This window comes from Stereum hirsutum (assembly GCF_000264905.1).
Source record: "Stereum hirsutum FP-91666 SS1 unplaced genomic scaffold STEHIscaffold_19, whole genome shotgun sequence".
Taxonomy (NCBI): domain Eukaryota; kingdom Fungi; phylum Basidiomycota; class Agaricomycetes; order Russulales; family Stereaceae; genus Stereum; species Stereum hirsutum.
In genome coordinates this window covers 470,134-493,553 of record NW_006763149.1, presented here as the reverse complement: position 1 = coordinate 493,553, position 23,420 = coordinate 470,134, and the positions used below count along the sequence as shown (strand labels likewise).

At 51.2% G+C, this 23,420-nt stretch overlaps 7 protein-coding genes across 7 annotated transcripts; 5 read left to right on the top strand and 2 right to left on the bottom strand.

Moving 5' to 3' along the window:
• Positions 1–990: 990 nt before the first annotated feature.
• On the top strand, positions 991–3,116 carry STEHIDRAFT_86958 (phosphoglycerate mutase-like protein). The gene is made up of 8 exons (XM_007310110.1): positions 991–1,138; positions 1,225–1,489; positions 1,541–1,596; positions 1,659–1,793; positions 1,861–2,008; positions 2,081–2,418; positions 2,496–2,747; positions 2,830–3,116. The coding sequence occupies exons 1-8, from the start codon at positions 1,019–1,021 to the stop codon at positions 2,914–2,916; spliced, it is 1,401 nt and encodes a 466-aa protein (XP_007310172.1). The 5' UTR covers positions 991–1,018; the 3' UTR covers positions 2,917–3,116.
• An 800-nt stretch (positions 3,117–3,916) lies between these two features.
• On the bottom strand, positions 3,917–5,586 carry STEHIDRAFT_150399 (uncharacterized protein). Its single transcript, XM_007310109.1, has 6 exons — positions 5,072–5,586; positions 4,894–4,989; positions 4,794–4,826; positions 4,600–4,739; positions 4,483–4,540; positions 3,917–4,404 (listed from the first exon to the last, which is right to left on the bottom strand). The coding sequence occupies exons 1-6, from the start codon at positions 5,425–5,427 to the stop codon at positions 4,005–4,007; spliced, it is 1,083 nt and encodes a 360-aa protein (XP_007310171.1). The 5' UTR covers positions 5,428–5,586; the 3' UTR covers positions 3,917–4,004.
• A 179-nt stretch (positions 5,587–5,765) lies between these two features.
• STEHIDRAFT_172426 (uncharacterized protein) lies at positions 5,766–7,784 on the bottom strand. The gene has a single exon (XM_007310108.1). The coding sequence runs from the start codon at positions 7,666–7,668 to the stop codon at positions 6,457–6,459; it is 1,212 nt and encodes a 403-aa protein (XP_007310170.1). The 5' UTR covers positions 7,669–7,784; the 3' UTR covers positions 5,766–6,456.
• Positions 7,785–9,870: 2,086 nt separating this feature from the next.
• STEHIDRAFT_86956 (Nucleotidylyl transferase) lies at positions 9,871–12,486 on the top strand. The gene is made up of 4 exons (XM_007310107.1): positions 9,871–9,933; positions 9,988–10,349; positions 11,002–11,245; positions 11,392–12,486. The coding sequence occupies exons 2-4, from the start codon at positions 10,060–10,062 to the stop codon at positions 11,755–11,757; spliced, it is 900 nt and encodes a 299-aa protein (XP_007310169.1). The 5' UTR covers positions 9,871–9,933; positions 9,988–10,059; the 3' UTR covers positions 11,758–12,486.
• A 969-nt stretch (positions 12,487–13,455) lies between these two features.
• STEHIDRAFT_162470 (NAD-P-binding protein) lies at positions 13,456–14,956 on the top strand (the record flags this gene model as incomplete). Its single annotated transcript, XM_007310106.1, has 9 exons — positions 13,456–13,508; positions 13,578–13,813; positions 13,873–13,909; positions 13,981–14,007; positions 14,079–14,183; positions 14,269–14,318; positions 14,386–14,514; positions 14,586–14,687; positions 14,727–14,956. The coding sequence occupies 9 exons, from the start codon at positions 13,456–13,458 to the stop codon at positions 14,954–14,956; spliced, it is 969 nt and encodes a 322-aa protein (XP_007310168.1).
• Positions 14,957–15,427: 471 nt separating this feature from the next.
• Positions 15,428–16,927, top strand: STEHIDRAFT_162469 (NAD-P-binding protein; the record flags this gene model as incomplete). The annotated part of the gene is made up of 9 exons (XM_007310105.1): positions 15,428–15,480; positions 15,549–15,784; positions 15,845–15,881; positions 15,953–15,979; positions 16,050–16,117; positions 16,242–16,262; positions 16,359–16,487; positions 16,563–16,604; positions 16,692–16,927. 9 exons carry the CDS (start codon positions 15,428–15,430, stop codon positions 16,925–16,927), a joined length of 849 nt encoding a protein of 282 aa, XP_007310167.1.
• Positions 16,928–20,491: 3,564 nt separating this feature from the next.
• Positions 20,492–23,097, top strand: STEHIDRAFT_125712 (uncharacterized protein). Its single transcript, XM_007310104.1, has 11 exons — positions 20,492–20,693; positions 20,810–20,857; positions 20,942–21,022; positions 21,078–21,153; positions 21,231–21,246; positions 21,310–21,316; positions 21,376–21,385; positions 21,448–21,595; positions 21,654–21,687; positions 21,747–22,307; positions 22,383–23,097. The coding sequence occupies exons 1-11, from the start codon at positions 20,549–20,551 to the stop codon at positions 22,994–22,996; spliced, it is 1,740 nt and encodes a 579-aa protein (XP_007310166.1). The 5' UTR covers positions 20,492–20,548; the 3' UTR covers positions 22,997–23,097.
• The last annotated feature ends 323 nt before the right edge of the window (positions 23,098–23,420 follow it).

Sequence of the window (23,420 nt, the reverse complement as noted above, 5' to 3'; positions counted from 1 at the left end):
TCGGGGTCTAAACTGGGCACGGGTTGCCAGCGAAGTGTAAGTAGCTTTTCATCAATGTCAGTAACTTTGGATTGCAGTGGACCCTTGGTGGTCATGGTTGAACCCTGTGTGGCAATATGGTATTGTCGAGCTTCAACGAACTTTGCGATTCTCGATTACCCGAAGACACACATGCGACAAACACGCAGGTGTCGCTTTGCCTGTATCACAGTCTTGGCTTGACACCTCAATGTCACTGATGTTTAGAGACGAACCTTTTCACTGGTCACGACCTCCTATCTATTGTCAGCGAAGTACATGGTAAATAACCGAATTTATCTTCCAAGAATGATATCTTCTGCTCAGCACGCTGGAAACAACGCTGGATGTCGACCAAATGTCGACGGGTCCCGATGCGTCCAAAGGCGCCTCAGAAGACCGGGAACGATAACCATGCGCTGGATCACCCTTTCTACAACGTGTCTCATGAATGGAAGCGCCTATTCACCATGTCCCTTCTTGCGCCGCTTTGATCAACTACGTATGCTCCATTCTCCCACCTCCATGGATTATTGCTCTCATTTTGACTACCGTCGTAGATGCATGTACAGCCTATAGCTTGTTCTCCTCGCAACTTTTGAGTAGGTTTGCTCTGTTCCTATACGAAGTAGGTTTCCAAACCTCCAAAGTTGGTTCTTGAAACAGAAGATCGAGGCCCCCACACGCTAGTAGCACGCCAAAGCTTCGCATGGTAAGTGCACTCATTGCTATTGTCACATTAAATGCTGTCGATTAATGGTGCCTCCGCCTCCCTTTCATGTTCACTCAGGCTCGCATCGAGAACGGTGGTGCCGGATATTGCCTCAAGTTTCTGGCGCGTTCCCATCGATCTCTCCTCTTAGGCCCCAGACCTACGTAGTGACCTACGAGATACTGTGGTATAAAGGCTTGTAGATTGGCGGCATACTTTACTCAGTTCTCATAGGTTCTCCCTTCTCACACTTCCCCACACTCTACACTTCAACACACTACTTCAACAATGGCTCACGATACTGTTCGCGGCGTCGTCATCATCGCCCGTGCTGGCGACCGTGTTGGTTACGAACAGAACCCAATGAACTACGACAGCTCACCCACGGAGTGTACTCCGCTCGGAGAGGTATGCCTTTATTTCACGATATTTCCCCCGTGACATCCATCTCTCTTACCAGCATGCTCATTCTTGTTACCCATTTACATCTGTAGGTCCAGTCGTTCGACCTCGGACAAACTCTCAGCGACATCTACTTCGACCCTTCCTCGCCTGATGCGATCAAAGGCATCCAAAGCGACCTAGCCGACCTCGAACAGATTCATGTTCGTGTGAAGAACGGAGGCGAGGGCCGTGTTGTGTTCGACTCCGCGTTGGCGATGCTGCAGGGACTGTTTCCCCCGACGGAGAAGAACAGTATCGAGCTCGCCAACGAGCAGCGGATTACGGCGCCCCTTGGTGGTTACCAATACGTTCCTGGTGAGTCTATGTATCAGTTTCGTTTTTTAAGAGATGCTGATGTTTCTGTAGTCGAGACCGTCGAGCCGTCGAATGATCGTTCGTTGGAGAGCTGGACCGACTGCCCTGTACGTATGATGTTCCCAATACTTAATAAATATTTCTCTGACCTACGAGGTCGTTGTCGCAGGCGTTCGAGGCCCACGTCAAGAAGGTCTACGGCTCAAGTGACTTCAAGGAGAAGGCCAAAGAGGCTCAGAAGTTTCTCTCTGAGGCGAAGGACTTCGTCTTTGGGAGGTCCACCAGCTTCGAGAATGTTCACAATGTAAGTGTTGCGTGGCGCAAGTCGTTCGTGTTGCACATGCGATGCTGACAATGTTCGGCTTGTTTAGATTCACGACTACATGAACGACCAGTTGACCCACAATAGGACGTATGCCCACCGTTTGCCACCGACGTTTATCGAGCAAGCTCGTCACTGGGCGAACTACCATGAGACCGCCGTCTTCGGCGACTCTCGGATGGGTGGCATTGGAAACAGTCAGTGATTCCTGTTTTACGCCACTGTGGCGTTGATGATGACCGATTTGACTGATATCCGCTCTCATCTAGTCGCCAGTCGCACTCTCATGCGATCTATTATCAGCACCTTGCAGCGCATCACCCTTGACGGAGATCCCCTTCAGTTCCTCGTCGAGGCCACCACGTACCAGCCTTTCATCTCCCTGTTCCATCAAATCGACGCTATCGAAAAGGACCCAAGTCTCCAGGCCATCCCCGACTATGCATCTGCTATTGCTATCGAGCTCAGGCGCGGAGAACTCCCCGACAAGCGTGACTTCCTCCGCTTCAAGTTCAGGAATGGTACCGTCGACGACGACTTCCGTCTCCTCCATGCGTTCAACCACAAGGAAGACATCCCGCTAACCGAGTTCATCTACCGTATTGAGGTGCGTCTCATGCGTGTTTATCAAGCTAATCATTGGTCTCTGCATGACATACTCATACTGATCACTTTTCCTCACAGAACTCAGTGATCGGATCCCACAGTCAGTGGCAGCGTGTGTGCGGTTCCAGGTCGGTGTGGCCTGCGATCCCTAACCCATTCTCTGGCATCGACAACGCGGAGACCCTTCCTTCTGCTGGAGAGCCTCAGCCTCTCATGTCGGCGATGTACGGAGCCATGTTCGCCGCCCTTTTGATGTTCCTAGCATTCTCGACGATGAAGTTTGCTCGTCGCATGTACAATGGGCGTAGGATCCGTCTTGACAGGATCGAGGTACGTCCATGTCGTGTTGTATCCTCGAGCTTGTGCGCGATTCGGTGACTGATTGACATTTCATGTTATTTGATTGAAACAGGCGGATGAGCCCGTGGGTATCTCGACTCCCCTTATCCGTGACAACCAGGCCTTCAACGAGAAGCGCCATGTCATGTTCGGAATGTAATTTCCTCGCATGATGCTGGCATTTCTCACTGTCGTGGCGAGAACATTGCATGATATTTATGAACTTGTCTGCGGTGGTCGAGTATCTATGCTGGCACACAAAATTCACGCATGATGGCGGCGAACAATGGCATTTGTATCATATTTGTATCATCTGCTGTGTACACGATAGCGTTTCTGCTTTATCCATTTTTCTTTTCCCTCTCACGTTTGCTCGCGTTTGGAATCATTGTGACCTTTCGTTGGAGTTTATCTCCAATGGCTTCAGGAGCTTGTCGGCTTCCGGCGCGAAGCCTTACGTCCTCACCTTTCCTCGAGCTCATCACTGAGTACTGATGCCCGCCAGACGTTGGGACAAGACACACGACGAAGACGGACTGGATTCGGTTGTGCGCCGTAGTCGGAACATCCATGTCATCAACGTACCCGAGCGCTTTGAGGGGATCGAGAAACGGCCATGATGATTCACTGTGAGGATGGCGATATTAAGCTTTCAATCGAATACGTACGTTTTCTGAACGTTCTGATCATCTTCTTCCATGCTGCAGCGTCACGGCCTGCGCCATGGATCCGCATGAGAAAGGGCGTTCACTTCACTCACTAATAGATTTTTAAGGCGTGTCTGTCCCCTATCATGGTACGAAACACCGCCATGTCAACTGTCGTTGCCAAACAAGAGGTAATTTCGACCTCTGCTGAATGTAGCGACGCGGTAGAGGAACAGAACAGGACAAGAACAGGATCATGACATATCGTAAGACTCAACATTCAGGACAAAGGCGGAAACTGTCGATGAGTCTGCATGAGGGGGCTCACATGATGCTTTTTCCGAGTAGGGCCCGAGTGTTACCGAGCCAGTAGATGCCTGCCAATGGATTTTACCGGGAAAGATAGCCTCGCAGCCTGTAGACTTAGTCCCAGGACTGCAGAAGCTGATTCGTCTTTCCTTTGTGACGAAATTCAACTCGCACCGCGGTACTTAAATCAAGTGCCAGAAGTGTGTGCTGCTACACAATCAGATTCAGAGGCGATGTGGAGAAACGACTAGCAACGAAGTAATTGACCTTCATAGTTGAACACCACACCGAACTACAAGTTTCTCATCCGAAGGGATATCTCGAGCTCGTTCAGCCCATCCACATACCACTTCGGGAGAATGCCCACCCTTTCTTCTCCCCGGTTCAACAGTCTCACTTCCGTCTCACCGAGTTCACGTACCTGAACTCCATAAGACGGCCCTCCCACCTGCGCACGCCATACTCTGTGCCCGTCTATCCCTGAACCTCCCTGCATACAGAAGTCCCGTAAAGATGAAAGGACTTGATATGCCCAAGTCAAGCGTGCTGGAATGTCCCAAGTGGCTTTTTCCATCTCTTCGACCATTAGAGTTTGGGTACGATGCAACCGGCCGTCTTTGTGCCACCCGACAAAGATCTTGGGGATGCCTACTAGCATGGATTGGATGTACCAGTCTCGCAATTTTGCTTGCCTTCCATAAATGTATCAAGGACGAGTAAGTGCAACTGAAACAATAATGCGAATAGTAGACCCTGCATGAGAGACTTACGAGCCTTCCGTTTTTGACTTGATTTCTATGTAATCCTCGGACGCAGCGAGATTGGATGCTATGGCGGGAGCAGGATCGATCAACGCATCTCTATCAAATGATGATACAAGAACTTACGATTCGTAGTACCATCCACCTCACCAGCTATGAGGATGTTCAAGTCACCAAGCTTCCTCATGACACCCGCGGACCAGCTAGCATGGAGACCCATGTCGCTGGTCTGTGTGCCTCCGGTACAAAGAGCCTCGAAACGATGTCTAGGGACTTTCCAAATAAGTAGCCTTCCTGGGCTTCGCTAGAACGGTACCTACCCAATGTATTCTGCCCTCGAGAGAATGCGTTGCCTAATTTTCCTCTGCATAAGTTATTTATACCAACAGTATGTTAGATGCCAGCCCTTGAGCGACATACTTGAGGGGTGTAGGATCATATTCCTCCAAATAGAGCCGCCCGCCGAGAACTGACACATTCAGTTCTATGGGTTTGGCACCTCCCACGGATATGATCCTACATCGAAAGTCATAATACGACTTATATCAATACATGGATTGAACTCCATCCAAGCAGGAATACATCATTGAACTCTTACTTTTTCATGATCCCTCGCCAAGTGACGATCTCCGCTCTCGACATCTCCTCCCACGCAGCCGACTCAATATGCATATGACATATCCGATCCAAACGAACCGGATGGTTATGGTACGGGTTTCGATCGCTCCGCGATTTATGCCTGCGGAATTTCGACTCTACAGTGAGATTCGCACCTTGTGGTGGAGGGGTAAAGATGGCTATGGAGGCGTAATCGTCTGTGTGGACTGCACGGTCTTCGGATATCGACATACAGGCGACATGTTTGGGAGCGGAGAGCGATACTATGGTAGTATTCAAAGGGGGCGTCGCTTGTCCTCGTAGAATTGGAATCGTTTTTGGTATGCCAGGTTGCATATTGGCAGGACTACTAAGTAGTGCCGAAGGACGACTCGCTGTTGGTCCAAGTGATAGGCAAGAACAAAGGACGCAAGCTATAAAGTTCACATGGCCCACTACACAAGTAATTGCGCCCCCGGCTTCGGTTCTTCCAGCCGGTATGGATGTCGTACTCTCCGTCCAGGTTTAAGTTAAACAAGCAGCTGATTGGTTACAGAGCCGCGAGGAGAGAATCGGGATCTACGCGGATGGGATCGGCGAAAAATGGAATTTGGATGAGTGGCACTTCCTCTCACTCGCGCCACACTGTTACTATATATTCGAATCGTGCGGCAAGCACATTCTCGCTAGTAGCACAATCTGTAAAGTTCTATTGCTGGGCGAGCTGTCACATAGTATAGGCATAATCCAGCCTGAGAGAAAGAGACGGACGGAACAAGTCATAGGATGAACACGGAGAAACGAGACGAAAAAGAGACCAATAAGAAACGAAGGCGGTCATTCAAAACCTGCGAACAAAGTCGTAATTAGACCGCCCTCTCTAGTGTGTGCGTAAATAGACAGAGTCTAACGGTGAAGACCGTAATATCTAGAACAATAGCTGTAGGGCAGAGAAATCTAACAAAATCGGGTCGAAACAGAGGACCGTTCCAGGGAATATCGTAAATATCAGAACGCACGAGTCGAACCGCAGAGGAATGATGGAAAGCTACTGTAGGGCGCAAGAGAAACCACAGCTGACCAGCACCCACCCACGCCCATCAATAGAGAGCAAGATGTGATCCCAGGACGGTCGCCGTGCGCCCCCCTAAAAGTAACACCTGACTCTCTCACACGCCCCTCCACGTTCAAAGTAAGTCGACGCAGCTGTTCTGGTAAGGTTAACATAAGGCATCTATATGTAAATAGCCAAGGATCGAGTCTATAAGCCAAGCCAGCGCTGAGCTTCCTCCCCCCTTCTAATACCTCACTCTCCATCGAGCATCCTGAGGCTCTCTCTCACCTTCACCTCCATAGCTTTGACGAACCTACGACTCGGGCGACAGTTCAGTTCGTCGTCTTCCGTGCTCTAGCTGCAGCCCTCTGCTTCGCGCGAACCCAGAAATCTCCGGCGCCCGTCGCATTCGCAATAACGCGAACACCCTCCCATTCCTTCCTCCAAGCCCCTTCCTGACCCTGAATAATGACCAGTCGTTCATCCTTCGCCTTCAACTCCTGCAGCATCCTCCAAAGTGACGATTCGACACATTCCCTCTCCATCGTCGCCTCTCTCGCCTTCTCCTCGTCCATCTCGCGCATCTCCGCATCTTCATCCGCACCTCCGCCTGCCGGGAGTGCAGGCGCCGTCATGGAATAATAGAACGGCAAGAACACGCTGACGACCAACATCTTCAGCCCTTCCTTCCGCCTCAGGACATCCTCGCAGTCCTGCACGAACGCGATATCGTTGTCTTCGTTCGCGCTCGCTCGGCGACTGAGGTGAAGATGTGTGAGGTGGGAGAGCGGTCCGAGAGCGGATAAGAACGACGAGGGTGAGACAAACATATCGCCTGGTTCGGCAAGGCGCAGGTGAGTCAGGTTATTGAGGACTTCGGATGCGTGACCTGAGGGGGACGACATCCATGGATGAATGTCGCTCAGAGAGCCGACGGTAAGTTCGGGTGGCGTGATGTGGCGTGACTGTGATTGTGATTGTGATGAAAGGGGGAGGGTGAAGAAAGATTGCAGAGCATATTCTGGGAGGACAAGCGTCTTCGCGCTAGAGCAGGCAGCCAGGATAGCTTGCAGGTCATCATTGCTCGACCCAGACTCGCCCCAACGAGAGTTACCCCTCGTTATGGCAGTGAAAAAGCCCGTGCTCGCGAGGGGTCGCGTGGATGATGCCTGAGAAGTGATTGACAGTCTTTTCACTTGTGCTGCGAAGAAGGAAGGGTCCTTTGACCGGACTGTGCGTGCAAAGAGAGAGACTGCACGCGGTGTCGAAAGGACGACGGAGCGGTAGAGGATTTGGTTGAGCAGGGTGGTGATGTATCGGGATATCGTCGCGAGAGTGACGGCGACAGATTGTTGGTGGCCATAAGAAGAGATCGATTTTTGTGATATACCTGAAGATGGGGATGTGGATGAAAGGAGAACGAGCTCTAGGATGTCGAGTGTGAGTTCGACGGGAAGTGTCGCGAAGGACGGGCCGCCGCGAGGTGCGATGAGCGAAAGAGTGCGCGCGCGAGCGCGAACAGTCCTGGTTTGGGTGACTGACATGGTTGTGCTGTCGGGGATGGTGGTGGTCGGGATCTAAGGGCGGGGTATGGGGTAGGATGTGGGGTAGGGACGGTATTATAAGTTATCCAAATCGGTCTATCTTGTCTATGTCGTTCTGGTCAGAGTCAACAGCTTTTTTTTTTCACGCTTTGCTGGCCGACGCTCTCAGCACGGCCACGGCGCAAGTTTGCCCCATTCGGCCTCCCGTCCCTCTCCGCGCCTAGCCCCGTCTTGGCCCGGGGAGGCGTGCCACACGAAGTGACTCAGGGAGTTCCGCAAACGTCCTATCCTTAGCAGACCATGTCAAAGGATTCGTCATGAGAATGTCATGCAAATCATGCTGTCATTGTACTAAGCAGGGAGAATGCGGGTGTAAGCAAGTGCAGAGACACAGAAAGGAGATGATTCAAGCAACACTCGGGGCCACACTAATGAGATATGGAGGAAACATGGAGGAAACATCGGGAGAATCTTCCTGAAGAGGTTGATGCTCTGTGATCTTTGCCTGGAGTGTACCGGACTGTGATTCACGTTCAGAAGAGAAATGGCATCCAAGGGCCTTATCGGATATTGCGCGAGGTGAGGAGATGGCAAGGAGAAAAGACGTTCATCAATTTCGGCATGACCGGGTGGATATCGGACAAACAGCAACGTCGATTCAACGAGGACCTCCAAAACCTGTCTTATTTACGATCAGACGGATTCCGGTCCATTTGTTTTGATCCTAAAGGTCGACTGCACCCTGTTGCCTCAGTGCTCGATGCTGGAAATACCTGTACGCCACGGTAGTAGGTTCAGATGTCGATGCCTTCTTTGCATCAGTAGTAGAACGTGAACATTCGGTTCCCAATCTGGTGCCCATGCGTCGCTCGTCGCTCAGTCATAGTCAGCAGCAGTCCAACGCTTGAGATTCCGAGTTATCGTACCTATCCGACTATCTAGCCTGTGAAGTATATACACGCGGAACCCTTCCTCAGACTTGTCGAACGATATGAATAAACTGCAGGTGTGTGGTCCCTAACTTCATGAAAGAAGAGTGTTGTCGGCGGAAGGCGGAAGTAGGAGGACGTGGGATTATCAGGGAAGGTAGGTCGACGAAGTGCAGGGCTCCGCATTAGATGAATGAGTCGAAGGACCTGTTAATCAGTAACATGCCCATGGGATAAATCACCTTGGCATCGTCGAGAAAATAAACCGAGGTAGACCTTAGATATACTATCATCAGCAGTAGAAGAACCGGTCGACCGGAACGACCCAGACTGGTAACCGAGTCTCTATAGCCCAGTATGTGACGGCTGCGCGAGTACAAGGTATAGACCGCCATGACGGTTCGAGGCAATAGGTATGCGTGAATAAACAGTATGTCAATGGGGGCACATTACAAAGGAGTTAAGACGATAGTTACCCCGAGAATGGTGTGGCGCAGATGTCAATAAAAGTCTCTAAGCTCGGAGTCTCGGAATATGGGAGTAATACACACGCGCAACGTTGTTGTAACAATAGTAGACCGGGAAAAGGTGTGATAGAGTTTGCCGGTGGTGTAACTGAGCCTCTAGAGTAGGTTGCATCCCTGCGAAGACTTTCCAGAGTTGTTCAGCGATATCCATAAGTTCGGTTGATGTCATGGTGCCATTAGGAATTTGATCCAGACAGATATATCAAGCGTCAGTGGGCAGATCTGCAGCCACAGAGGATGATGAAGAATTCGAGGGACAAAAAACGAAAACTTGAAGTAGTTCCAAGAATGGAGCATTGCACGAATTTGCTCCGCGAGTTCATCCTTGCGGTTGATCTCAGCATCAATAGCTGTACGAGTGCGCTGACATGGCCTTCGCGAATAGCGTGCGTATGTAGAAGCGCTTTTAGCCCTGGAGGCGGAAATGGGTGGTTGTCCTCCCGTTTGGTGCATCGGAAGAACTACTTGGTCATGAAAGTACCGCCGCAACTGTTGATATGAACACCGACCTGCGTTACCGCCCGCGATGCGGATGAGTGAGTCAGCTGGGAGACAGGAATATTGTCAGCGGGGGGAAGATGTGGGTATGGACGGCAGCGCCGACCTTGCGGAACAGCCACCAATTGGCCGCCATAAGGGCGCCACCTAGAAACGTGAGAACCAACTGCCATTAATGGGCCTGCTATGCAGTAGTTTCAAGCTCGGCGCGGGTCCGTCATCTGGACCGTTTCTTATCCCCTCTCCTCTCCCCACCACACTATCCCAAACTCACAGTGCTCTCCTCTCTACCTCGGCCATCATCTACCCAGGTTCATTGTTTTCTTTCATCATTATTTAGGGTTTTGGAGCTAATATCTGAACAGCTTTTCCGCCACTCAGCCAGCCATTATTTCTAGCTCCACATCTTCATTTGCTCGCCGTTCCCGACGTCTACAATGTCTGCCTCGCCAGACTCTCCTCCAGCTCTTACCCGACAATTCACGTCACCACCAAATTATTCATTCCCACACCATCGTCTCAACCGCGTCCTTCGCAACTCGGAAAAACAGCCTATCGTGCTCGTAGCATGTGGCTCCTTCAGTCCCGTCACATACCTTCACCTCCGAATGTTTGAGATGGCTGTCGACTATGTCAGGCAGAATACGGACTTTGAGATCCTCGGGGGATACCTCTCCCCGGTCAGTGACCAGTACAAAAAGCCAGGTCTCTTGAGCGCAAATCATCGGTGAGTTCCGTTCGGTCATGTCATCTATCTCTTGTGGGTCTCGTGGTCTCGCGGTCTTCAGTGGGTGTGGGATTGTATTCCGCCTCTACACACACAGTGGCGTTATCGTGCAGGGAAGCATCAATTGCGTGTGCGTCGTTGCACAAAAATCGGAAGGAGCTTCACGAATGGTTTGAAAGACGGTGACTCGAATTTGACCTCGTCGGCCCTGGACACCGAAGCGAACTTCCGTCGTCGTTCGTCGTTGTGTTGATCGACGGGGACGTTTTGTCGTCCATCTGCTCGCCGCTTTCACCGACCGCTTGCGTCGAATGGTCGCATAGCGGTTTGCTATGGCGAACGGCCGGAGCGTATATCCCTTGGTAGTCAAAGCGCTGCCGTAACATTCTCGGTCATGCTCATTGTTTCGGTACCGCTTTCCCTTCCGACGCCACAACCCCTAATCGCCCTCACACGTCTGGCGCTGCTGCATTCTGGCTCAAGGTTATGCTTCATGTTGTAGTTTTGGATGTCTGACGAGCCTTCCGGCATTCTCGGTATAACTCGTTATCTTGTTCTCCATAACCTTAGGATTTTTCTCGACTTTTCATTACTATCATACCATTCCTCGTCATAAGAATGTATCATATTAACACTTTCCTCCCCTTTCCAGAGTAAACATGTGCACGCTCGCCACGGAAGAAACTTCCGAATGGCTCATGGTCGATCCATGGGAGGCCTTCCAAGAATACCAACGTACAGCCGTCGTCCTCGATCATTTTGAGCACGAAATCAATACCGTCCTCGGCGGTGTGCATACCCAAGAAGGCGAACGACGCGATGTGCGCGTTATGTTGCTTGCCGGGTCGGATCTGATCAGCACCATGTCCGAACCTGGGGTCTGGTCTGAGGCTGATGTACGTCTGCGCTCAAATTGCATCATCCTACTCCGCAACGCACCCGGCAAATTGCATCCTTCTGCCTCTCCCGTTAGACGTTTGACCTCGCATCCTAACTTATTTTTGTATTTGTGTTACCGCGATGACGTCGCTCATGAACGCAGTTGGACCACATCCTCGGCAAATTCGGAACCTTCATCGTCGAACGAGCCGGCTCCGACATGGACCAAGCCACCGAAGCCCTCGCCCGCTGGCGACACAACATCTTCTTCATCAACCAGCTCATCCAGAACGACGTCTCTTCGACGAAAGTGCGCCTCTTCCTCCGTCGCGGCCTGTCCGTACGGTACCTCCTACCCGCGGCCGTCGTGCGCTATATCGAAGAAAACAGATTGTATCTGGATGAGGCGTCGAGTAATGCCAATAAGGAGGTGCAGGCTAGCGGAGATAAGGAGAGGGAGGGGAAGGGGAATACGGTGGGTGGGTTGAGGATTGCGAGTGGGGTCAATTCGTCGACGGGGGGAGCTTGATCGGTTGCGGCGATCGTAGTCTGTGATGCTCTAGGAGGACCGGCTGAGCTAGCTTTATAGAGACGTGGCGCGGGGTTGTGCATGGGCATAGGGCTGGGCCTGGGTATCGGTGACGAGCATAATTCCGATGCTGAGGGTCAAGTCAACAACTAGAATCGGGGAAATCGCGGGGCTGAGGAAGGGAACCAGTACGAAGGCCCATGGACCATATATCGAGAAGTTCCGCTCTCTTTGCACGACTTGCATGAAGCATGACCGAGAAGTTCAATTGCAAATGTATTTTCGTTTCTCCGTGGGGTGTGTGTGGAGTGTATGTAGCACGTCGGGCGGTGTGTATGTAGGGCGACGACGGCCATTTGTACCAGTTTTTGGATTCGGTGATTCGGTCTTTTTATCAGTCTCTCTTTTTCTCTTGTTTATTCCTTTACAACTATTTTCCCATCCTCTCATACCACACTCCGCTCTACTCCTCTCGTTCACACACCACTGTAACTTGAGCACTCGAGTCTTCGTGCCTTTGCTTCCCCTCTTCCATATGTCTTGGGGACTAGTACATACTACATCCTATTCCAGCCAACCTACCCTACCGTCTGGTTGGCCGGAGGCTGCTTCGTCGTTATTATTTGGTGGCCCACGGCTGCGTTCATCATCATAGGCAGATATCTCGGGATTTTGGTGACATATGTAGCACGTACAAAGGTGGTCCAGCACGCGCTGATTGGCGGTTTCTTGCCACTACCAATGGCTCCAATGGTTTGCCCCGTTTGCCTAGGGCTCTTTGTTGGATCTGAGGCTGAGGCCCGTGGGTTCATCTCGAATACGTACCATCACTAGTATTTGAGTGAACTTCTTGCCATCGAGTGTGGCGGTCAGGGAATTTCAGGGGCGAGCTGCGTGAGGAACCACGTTCCGTGATTCTCCGGGAGCGTCTACGTCGTCCCGGCCTTGTCCGCGGTGTCAGCCTGGTGGAGTCCAACTGTCACGAATCGCTTCAAAAAACCTCAAGTTCGACTTGCTTGACGATTCAAGCCGCTTCTTTGGATTATAACTATACTCGCCATCACTAGGCTTTTCTTTGAAATACCGCGCAAACAGACTCTGGGAATGTCTACGGGGTCGCATGGTTCGCCTTGAGCTGGCCATGGACCTTGGTACCAGTGGTGGACAACTCTTCCTATTGCCATGCCATCGAAGCCCCCGCATGGAGTCGACTATCTTCGCTATCACTTGGACGCATCCTCTCTAAAACACTGTGAAACTGACTTTGGGTTGCCTCTGTAGTCGCGTGGTTCGCTCAGCAAGCGCTCACTGGCATACAACCCTTCCAATTGCTACATCGAAAACCCCGAGTGTGGGGCTTGGCTTCTAAACCTCTCCTAACAATGCTCACCTTTGTCCCCTAATGCACTTGTGGATATCCTGGATAATCAGTTCTTTGATACGCATAAGCGCCTGAAAGCGTCACCGACGGTGCATGCCTAACAGCGAGAAATGATTAGGTCTCCAAACTTGGCTTGATTTTCGTTCACTGAAGCTTCTAGTGGTTCGAAGATTTTTCTGGGCCTTTGGGGCAGTACAGTTGGTCTCTAGAGCCTCCTCCATTGGTTGGTTCGAGGAACCAAGGCGCCAACCCTATTCCACTATAAATCGACTCTGAGATGTCCAATGCGCACCATTCCCCCTACTACGCTTGTAGCCATGTCTGCCAACACAACCGGTTCTACGCTGGTCTGGCTCATTACTGGCACATCGTGCGTTAACTTAGAAATTTCTGTTGCCCTCTGATCAATTCTTCGATCTCACACAATATCCTGATGCAGCTCTGGCATCGGATACGAACTCGCTCTGGCCGCCCTTCAACGCGGTGACAAAGTTATCGCCACCACCCGACAGCGCTCATTCTCCCAGCTCCAAGCTGACCCAGAGCTGAAGAAGTTCGGTACACAATTGGAGGTTCTGAAATTGGATGTTATTGACCCGTTGGATGAGCTGAAGGCATGTGCGGAAAAGGCGATGGGTTTTTGGGGCAGGGTGGACGTGGTCGTGAACAATGCAGGTGAGTTTGGAGACTGACTCGATCCGGAGATGATCGTACTCAGTGGTGGCGTTTTCCAGGCTCGTTCATTGCGGTAGGCGCTTTGGAAGAGATCACGTCAGTGTCTATGCGCAAAAAGTTCCCTTTTGAGTCACAGCACTGACGTAGAATTGGTTTCTTTGTTTTAGACCGGAGGAGACGTTCGCTCAGTTCAAGTCAGTCTAATTCCTGTCTTCAATTAAGGAAGAACTGACCTGCATCTTACTCCACGTAATACTACTGGCAGTGCTTCACTGTTTGGGGGGCTGAACGTCGCAAGGGCCTTTCTACCCTACATGCGAAAGCAGCGATCCGGTAAAATCGTGTGGATAGGCTCGCTGACAGGTTGGCAGTAAGCAAGCCGACCTCAGGCTTTTTTAATTGGTTGAAGCACGTAACATGTACTGATCAATAGGGCTTCTGCTTTGACTGCTCAGGGGAGGCGACACCCTCGGGATGTATGCTGGAGTGAAACACGCTATGCGAGGTATGTATATCAAGTCCTTTCTGGGGACTCCAACTTGGTGTCGTAATTTCTTCACCATATTTCTTAGGCATCTCAGAGTCCATGGACGCGGAAATATCACCGTTTGGCTTACGCTCTCTCTGTATCGAGCCGGGATACTTCAGAACGAAACTCATTGATGCTGCTAATCGGGCTCCATACGTGAGTCGCATTGAAGGTGAAACAGCGTCTTGTCTATCTGTGCCTTGCGTGAATTACGACCTGCTAACTCGATGTGAACATTACAAGACTATCAAGAGATAATCAGCGCGAAAGACGAGATATTCAAGAGTGAGTACTTCGACCTCTACTACAAAGTCTTCGACCCACGTCAACATCATGTCTCCATCGGTTTGCCTGGCTATCTGATTTCTCCTGACTTATCTATAGAACTCTCTGGGAATCAACGTGGCTCCACCCCAAAGCTCTGTTATCTCATCGTAGACATAATTCGCTCGGAAGGTCTCGCAGCCGACAAACCCATACCACGTTCAGGCTCGCTCCAGATTGGCAGTGATTGTTATGAGGTCGTCAAAGAGAAGTGTCAGGAGACTCTAGAGTGCTTGGAGGTTTGGAAGGAGGTCATCACGGGAACTGATTTTGTTGAGACTGAAGTATGATGGTGCGTTGAACGACTGCCTTCTGAATTGCTTGCGGTTGATCCCATGCTCGTGATCAGTGGTGATTTGTATGTATTGGTAGACTTTGCGACAAAATGGATTCCGATACCTGCGGATCGTACGATATTCATAACCATTGGTGGAAGGAGCTAGCAACTGCACGAGTATCGAAGATTATAAAGCAATGATAACACTGACACCATTATGAAGGCACTTTACCAGCGACCGGAGTGCTCCTGCCATTTCCGTGGCATCGAAAGCCTCCCCTGGAGGGCATCTATATCTAAAACAACGAGTATGGAACTGGGGCCCCTAAATCGCTCCAACCAAAGCACCACGAAGCAGTATATTTAGTATCTAGAGCATTCTTCATTGGTCAGCGCGAGGGCTCAACTTGCGCCCACCATATTCTACTATAAATCGACTCTGAGAAGTGCAATTCGCACTGTTCCCCCTACTAGGCTTGCAACCATGTCTGCACATCCAACCGCATCTGCGCTGGTCTGGTTCATCACTGGCACATCGTGCGTCGGCTCATAACCATTTTATGTTCTCTGATTTTTACTCAAGCTCACACAATACCCTGATGCAGCTCTGGCATTGGATACGAGCTCGCCCTGGCCGCCCTTCGACGCGGTGACAGAGTTATCGCCACCGCTCGAGAGCGCTCATTCCGCCAACTCCAAGCTGATTCAGAACTGAAGAAGTTCGATACACAAGTGGCCGTCCTAAAATTGGATGTTACTGCTCCGTTAAATGAGCTGAAGGTATGTGCGGAAAAGGCGGTGGGTTTGTGGGGCAGGGTGGATGTGGTCGTGAACAATGCGGGTGAGTTTAAAGACCCACTCGCTGCAGGGATCATGATACTCAGGGGCTGGTTTTTCTCAGGTGCGCTCATTGCGGTAGGCGCGTTGGAGGAGGTCACGTATGTCTCCGCGTGAAGAAAGTTTCATTCTGAGCCACAGCACTGACGGATATGTGAATTCTTTGTATCAGACCGGAGGAGACGTTCTCCCAGTTCAAGTTAGTCTAGTTCGTATCTTCATTAAGGCAGAACTAACATGCATTCTTCTCTACGCGATACCACTGTTAGTGTTTTGCTGTTTGGTGGGCTGAACGTCGCGCGCGCCTTCCTACCCTACATGCGAAAGCAGCGATCTGGTAAAATAGTATGGATAGGCTCGCTGACGGGTTGGCAGTAAGCGTTCCTCCCCATCAGACTTTTTGACTCTGCCGAAGCACGTAACATGTACTGAGTAACAGGGTTTATGTTTCGGTTGCTCAGGGGAGGCAACACCCACGGAGTGTATGTTGGAGCAAAACACGCTATGCGGGGTGTGCAATTTCCAGTCCTTTTTTCCATTTCAAGATATTGTAGTAATTTATTCACGCTGTTTCCTAGGCATCTCAGAATCTATGGATGTGGAACTATCACCGTTTGGTTTGCGCTCTCTCTGTATCGAACCGGGATACTTCAGAACGAAAGCCGTCGATCCTGCCAATCGGGCTCCATACGTGAATCACATTGAAGGTGAAACAAATTCTTGTCCATTCGTGCCCTAACGCGAAATATGACCTGCTAACCCTCGGTGTGAACATGTTCAAGACTATCGAGAGATGATCGGAGCGAAAGACGAGATCTTCAATAGTAAGTACTTTGACCTCACCCACAAACGTCAATGTCATGTCTCCGCCATTCCACCTCGCTCTCTGACTTCTCCTCAATTATCGGTAGAGCTCGATGGAAACCAACTCGGCTCCACCCCAAAGCTCTGCTCTCTCATCGTCGACATCGTTCGCTCGGAGGGTCTCGCAGCCGGCAAACCCATACCGCGTTCGGGATCGCTTCAGATCGGCAGCGACTGCTATGAGGTCGTCAAAGAGAAATGTGAAGAGACTCTAGAATGCTTGGAGGCCTGGAAGGAAGCCATTACGGGAACTGATTTCGCTGAGACGGAAGTAGGATTGTGATCTCATACGCGTCAGCAGTGACAATCTGAATGTACAGTCGGACTGAGGAACGCAGAGCGGTTTGCGACAAGATGGATTCCGATACCTACGGATCGCAAGATATTCATACTCATTCACGGAAGGAGGCAACAACCGCACGAGTGTCGAAGGCTGTAAAGCGACGGTAGGACTGACACCGTTGTAAAGGCTCTGCCAGTGACTGGAATCGTGGAGCGAGCGATCCATCAGCGCCCTGCTGCATTCTCGCATTCTTATTCAGTCGATCCGCAAAGCCTATAAAGATAAAAGAGAATGACAACACCGAAACGCCACAGTAACAAGCTACGCCTGCCCCTGCCCATGCTCCGACTTCCACTTGTCATAACACTCCAACGTCACGCTCGCCATGAAACCTGGTATACTGTGCTCAACCTCGATCCAGTTCCTCATGATCTGTGGCAGATCCTGTGGTCCACCCTCGCCCTGGGCCACGAGCGTCATCGACATCTCCTCATCGTCCTTGTTGGCGTTCATGCTGGCTTTGACCGGGTTCTTGGCGGGCGCTTTGGCTGGTTGGAAGATGAAGGAGACGTTGAGATCGTATTGGGAGGTGACGCGGACTTGACCGTTGGGGTAGAATGCGACTTTGAGGCCCATGATGGAGGAGACGGCAGATTTGAATTCTTCGGCTTTCACACTAAAGACCTGGGGGAGATCGTCGTTAGCATTGGCGTGGACGCAGATAGAAGGAAAGGCGGAGGATGAGACAGGAGCTGACCTGCTGTAACCTCAGGATTCTCTTATCCTTCGCCTTCAACTCCCCCTGCAACTCCATCTTTTCCTTATTCACGACCTCCCAACTCTCCCTTGGTACTAGATCATCTGCAGAGCTGCCTTGGCCGTCTGTTGTCTTGACGCCCGCCTCCTCAAGATCCCTCAACCGGTTCATCAATGCCTCATTCTCGCTCTTCAGCCTATCGAAAACCTCTTTCCTTGAGTCAAACCACTCCTGCATCGGATTCTCCTTCATCGAGAGAACGCGCACGCCTGGCGGAACATGATGCCCCGCACCGATCTCGCCACGCAGCTCGAAGAGCGTCTGTTCGAGGCTCTCGATCTGTGTTTCGTATTCCTCAATGGTGACGTCACGATCTTTCAATGCTGTGGGTGGATATTAAGCTCATTTGCGATCTGACGTTGGACAGCAGAGGAAACTGACCATCCTCGAGCTCCTGGGTAGTTTGTTTCAGTGCTTCGAGCTGGGCTTTGAGTTCCTCCGAACGAGCGGTGGGCTTCATCGTCTCAGGTCGTTGCTCCAGAGCCTTTTCGGAGGCGTCGAGTTTGGCTCTGTACTCTTCGATCAATTCTGTGAGGTTCTTGATCTGCTCGTCCTTCGCTCTGTCGACTTCGCCTGTCTGGTTCGCTGACTCTTCTGCTATATAACTCTCCTGCACAATGGTCAAATTTGATTGAGAGTGCGAAAATCGTCACAAAGACACAAAGAGTAGCTTACGTTCAAGGACTTCAGGAACCCGACCTCCCTCTCCGCCAGCGTAGCGCCGTGCTCTAATCGCGAAAGCTTGTCCTTCAGCCGACGTTGATCTTGTTGCAATGTCTCGATGGTTTCGCGATTCTCCGACTCGCGGTCTTGAAGGGCTGCGATCTCAGCTTCGCGGGTCCGCAGGAGGGCCTTGGCTGCGCCATGTTCTTCGAGAAGACGAGCATGTTCGAGACGAAGGGCGGAGAGACTCTGAGTGACGGTGACGGGGACTTTGGATGGACTATCTAGCTGCGTCGCACGTGTGGCCCTACAGAAATGCGTCAGAATTAATATGTACACAAGGAGGGAAACCGAAGGAGTCATAGACGTACCACTCCTTACGCTCCTTCTGTGCCGCCTGCAACTCGCCCTCGAGTGTGATAACTCGCTCTCTGAGCTTATCCACACCCTGCACCTTCTTCTCCAAACCCCTCTTCTCCTCCCTCAATACCTCCACGCTCGTCTGCCTGTCCTTCAACAACGCAATCTCCCTCTTCAGCTTCACGTTCGCGCTCTCCAGCTTAGTCGTATACCCCGACTGTCTATGCAGCTCCTGTCTCAACACATCCCAATCCTGTTCCTCCATGCTCGCTCGCGACGTATCGGCCTGTGCTGAGCTGAGCTCGTCGATCTCGTTCTGGAGGGACGAGATGGTGTTGCCACGTTCGGAGGCGAGGGTCTGGAGTTCTGAGACTTGGGATTGGAGGTGCGAGAGGTGGGAGGTGAGGGTGATTATTTGGGACTTTTGGGATGCGATGGTGTTGGAGGTCGAGTTGGAAAGGGTCGAGTGTGCGTCTTGAAGGTCGGCGTGTTCTTCGCGCAGGGAAGTCAAAGCAGTACGGAGTTCCCGAAGCTCCGAGTCAAGTTTTGCCTTTGAAGTCAAAGGTAAAGGAAGGTAACATATTGAGTAGCCGAGGCGTCGTGCAAGATGATATATATGTCAGTCAATGGATACAGAACAACGTCACGATGTTGAGTGAAGTAGGACCGCACCTTTTGTGCCTCCCAACTACCAGTTTCACGTTCCAGCTCCTCTTTATATTTCTTCCCCTCCTCCGAAAGATATAGACGATCTGATTCGAGCACGTCTATCCGCGATTCCTTCTCTCTGAGTTTCGTCTCGAGTTCGAGCTTGGCCGTCTGGGCCGCTACGAGCTGACGCTCGAGGGAGGCACGAGCCATGGATGTAGAGAGGGCCTCGGTGCGCTGCTGGCGTTTGGCAGTTGAAAGTTGAGGATCTGTATGACATCGGTCTGTAGGTAAATCTGCGCCTACAACTGGGCTTGAATGAGACGGACCTCGCTCGAGTTCGGCCTGTAGTGAATCGCGTTTGATGCCTGTGGTGGCCCTCGTCGTCGGCCGTGCGCTAGACGGTGCTGCTGCATTTCGCGGTGTCGTGTACTTGCTTCTATTCATCGTGCCTTCACAGAGCCAGAATCAAGATTATATCGTACAAGCAAGAGAATCTGGAGTAAGAGAAGAATACGAAAGGAGAACAAGGACAAGAGACGCGTTCGGTCATTGCGCGCTTCAACTCAGGCTGTGGCACAGCACGTGGCGCGGTAGTGCCACACATGCTTGTTCTTTTGCAACCGCCATCATCGATGTCGAACTCAACCCCAGAACCTGACTGCTTGCATACACGATTCTTCTCACCACGGCATAGTACAGTGAACCGACCATAGAGAGGGATACCCGCCATGATTTATGAGCTCGAGGTGAGTGCGCATTAAAAACACAACTCGAGAATAGGACTGTGTAATTGTACAAGGACAACGGAGTACTACCTTTCATCTTTTTGGCCCCCTAATGAAGTTAACAGAGCCAGTAGAATATTCTCAGACGAGTATATAGTCAATATTCATGAGCGATTGTTCATGACGGTCTTGACGGTGTCCTCTCTCATACTTACTCACCGTTCCGGTCCGACGCTACGCACCGTCGCGCTCCGAATTTCCAATTGCTGACACCTTCCCAAGCATGGCATCACATGTCATGATGTTGGCAGGAGCCTCAATGAGCAGTGTTGTTCTTGTCCTTCCCTCCCTCCTTATCTCATCATTCCTGGCTCTCCTCCCTCTGCTCTCTAAGCATTTGAATCTATGGCCTCTGAAACAGATCTCTCTGACTTTGAAGATGAGAACTTCAAACCAACAGGACAGAAGAGAAGCAAGAAGAAAGAATATCAGATTAGGGCTGCTCTTAGAGCACCCAGACAGATCACTTTTCCTACTAAGGCTTTGTATGGTGAGATTTTCTCTTCCATATTTTTTCTTCAATTCATTTCCTTTTCTTTCATTCCTTCGATCTCAGAGTCAAAGATGAACTGATGTATATTGTTCTTTTGTTTTGTGGGGAAACAGACCAGATCATAGATGGGACCATCAACTTAGAGCCTGACTACCAGAGAGGTAAGCTTTTGCTGAACTGTTCAACAGGATACCCTGAACATCTCAGGCTGACTTACATCTCACATCATCTGAACACATCATCAGATGTAGTATGGCCAGAAGCCAAGCAAGTTGGAGTCCTAGACTCCATCATGAGAAATTTCTATCTTCCTCCAATTATTTTCTGTAAGCCTCTTCTTCTCCTGTCCTGAAGGCTCTCTGCTTATTCAGTCACGCACAGCTGTGTCCCAAGAAAGTGATGGGACTGAGAAGAGGATTTGTATTGATGGGAAACAGAGGCTGACCTCTATTCAGAAGTGGGTCCCTATTTACTGGCACAAGTCACATGACTCACTCATTTATGTCATCTTTTTCTTCAATTTCATTATTGCAGGTTCATGGATGGTGAAGTAAGTACATGTATTCTCTAGCTTTGACCTTCACTAACCCTCAACAATCTGATTGCTTCTTAGATATATAGTAAGTCTCAACTCTCCTCTCAAAAATATTCATCCCCTAAATAAGCTGACCTTTTGTAGTCCGAGAGCCGTGAGTGCGACACGCATTCTCCGCCTATCCGTACATCGAGCTGACCGTCTGTTTACATATAGCGATACCAACGCGAAGTTCTGGTACAAGACCCGAAAACCGACGCAGGAGCGCCTACCGCGGAAGTACCGCGACCTCTTCTCCAAGAAGCAGATCCTATGCGTCGAGTACCAAGATCTGACCGACAACCAAGAACGCGAGATCTTCAAGGTACGTCTCTGCGTTCCCTGGTAAAACCCCGTTGTTCATTGGCCAATCCCTCCCGCAGCGCGTCCAACTCGGTGTGGCGCTAACGCCCGCAGGTAACGTCACCCCTCCCGCTCCCTTCTTCATCACATTTCACTGACGCTCATCACGACAGAGAAAATGAAAGCCGAGACCGCGACAGAGCGCAGCGCGCTCATCACCGCCGTCGAAAACCAATACCTGCACGACCCCCTCTTCCTCTCCGTCCCCTTCGAACACAAACGCGGCCAATCCTACCGTTTCACCGCCGCCGCCATCTACTTCATGGCCAACCCCTCCCACCGACGCGCCGTGAACGCCGACCACCTCGCCTCCTGGATGTCCGACCCCTCTTCCCTCTCTCCCCAATTCATTGCAAACGTGCATCAGGCGTTCGGGATAATGATCGAGATGTTGAGGAGGGACGAGGGGAGGGAGTTTTTGAAGGTGCTGAGGGGGACGCAGAAGGTTAGTCCGGTCGATTTTGTGTGTATGATGGCGGTGATTTGGGATTGGAAGGACGTGTCGAGCGAGGAGGAGATGAGGGGGTGGATTAGGGCGATGAGGGACCATGCGAGGGAGACGCATAAGGATCTTTATTGGAAACCGCAGGTTTTGGATACGTATTTGAAGTTTATGGATTATGTGAGGAATAATGCGGTGGATGGGGTGGGGGAGGATAAGTCGGCGATGACGGGTACGTGCTTTGATTTTTGACGATCTTTCTCTCGCTCGTGCGAGGTGCTGAACTTACGGGTGTTCGCGTTTGTAGAGTATCCTGCACCTGCTCCTGCTCCCGCGCCCGTACCGCCACAGCATCACCTACCCCCTCCTGGTTTCAACGTCCCCGCCACACAATCGACCATGTCCCCTCCAACTCTTTCCACCCCCACAGCCATCCAACAATCCACCTCACAGGGTCTCAACAGACTCGCCGGCGTACGCGCCGCGAAAGCAGGTCCCGCGTCCGCCCCCTTACCTTTCACTCCTCCGCCCTCGCAAACTCAACCCGGACCCTCGACCGCAGTAGGGGCTGGCGGTGTACGCGAACGCTCGGTAGATGGCTGGCACGTCCTGGAAGAGAATCTTATGGATATCATCAATAATAAAGCCGCGCCCGTGCCGGACTTGAACAATATCGATGTCGATACTGAGATGAGATCACCTGTTCCTGCGCCTGGGCCGTGGCAGATGGTCGAAGATCGACATTCGCATTCGCATTCACCGAGACGGATGGGATCTTCTGGGTCGGTGGGTGCGAGGGGGTCGATGGATTCGTCGGGGTCGAGACATGGGCATGCGGAGGAGAGGAGGTTTCATCCGTATGCTTCGCCACCGCCGACGCAGGTTGGGGATAGGAGGCGGGATGATAGGCGACCGAGGTGAGGTGAGGTGATTTGGTAGGAGAAAGGAGGTAATTTACGTCGGGACATTTGGATGGATACCAGTGTATATGTTTTCCGTTTCGGAGATGTCGTTTCTTTTGGTCGGGGAATATGGTTATCGTACTGAGGGGTAAGTAATGGGATGAGTTCGGGATGTAAGAAAGTATCGGCCCTGACTTCCCCGCAATATGCCACGAGAGATGCATGAATCTTGCGAAGATGATGAGCCTAAGCTTTGAAGCGTTTAGAGATTATATCTAGCGGGGAAGCTACTGAAGAGGTCTGAAGATCGAGGAGTCTCGGGATCATGGAGATCATTAAGCGGGACCCCCATCTGGACTAGGGCAACGGAAGCCCCCGCTCGGCAGTGTTGCCCAACCAACCAGAGAACGCGGTGCGAGGCCGACATCATGCCTGTTTGAAAA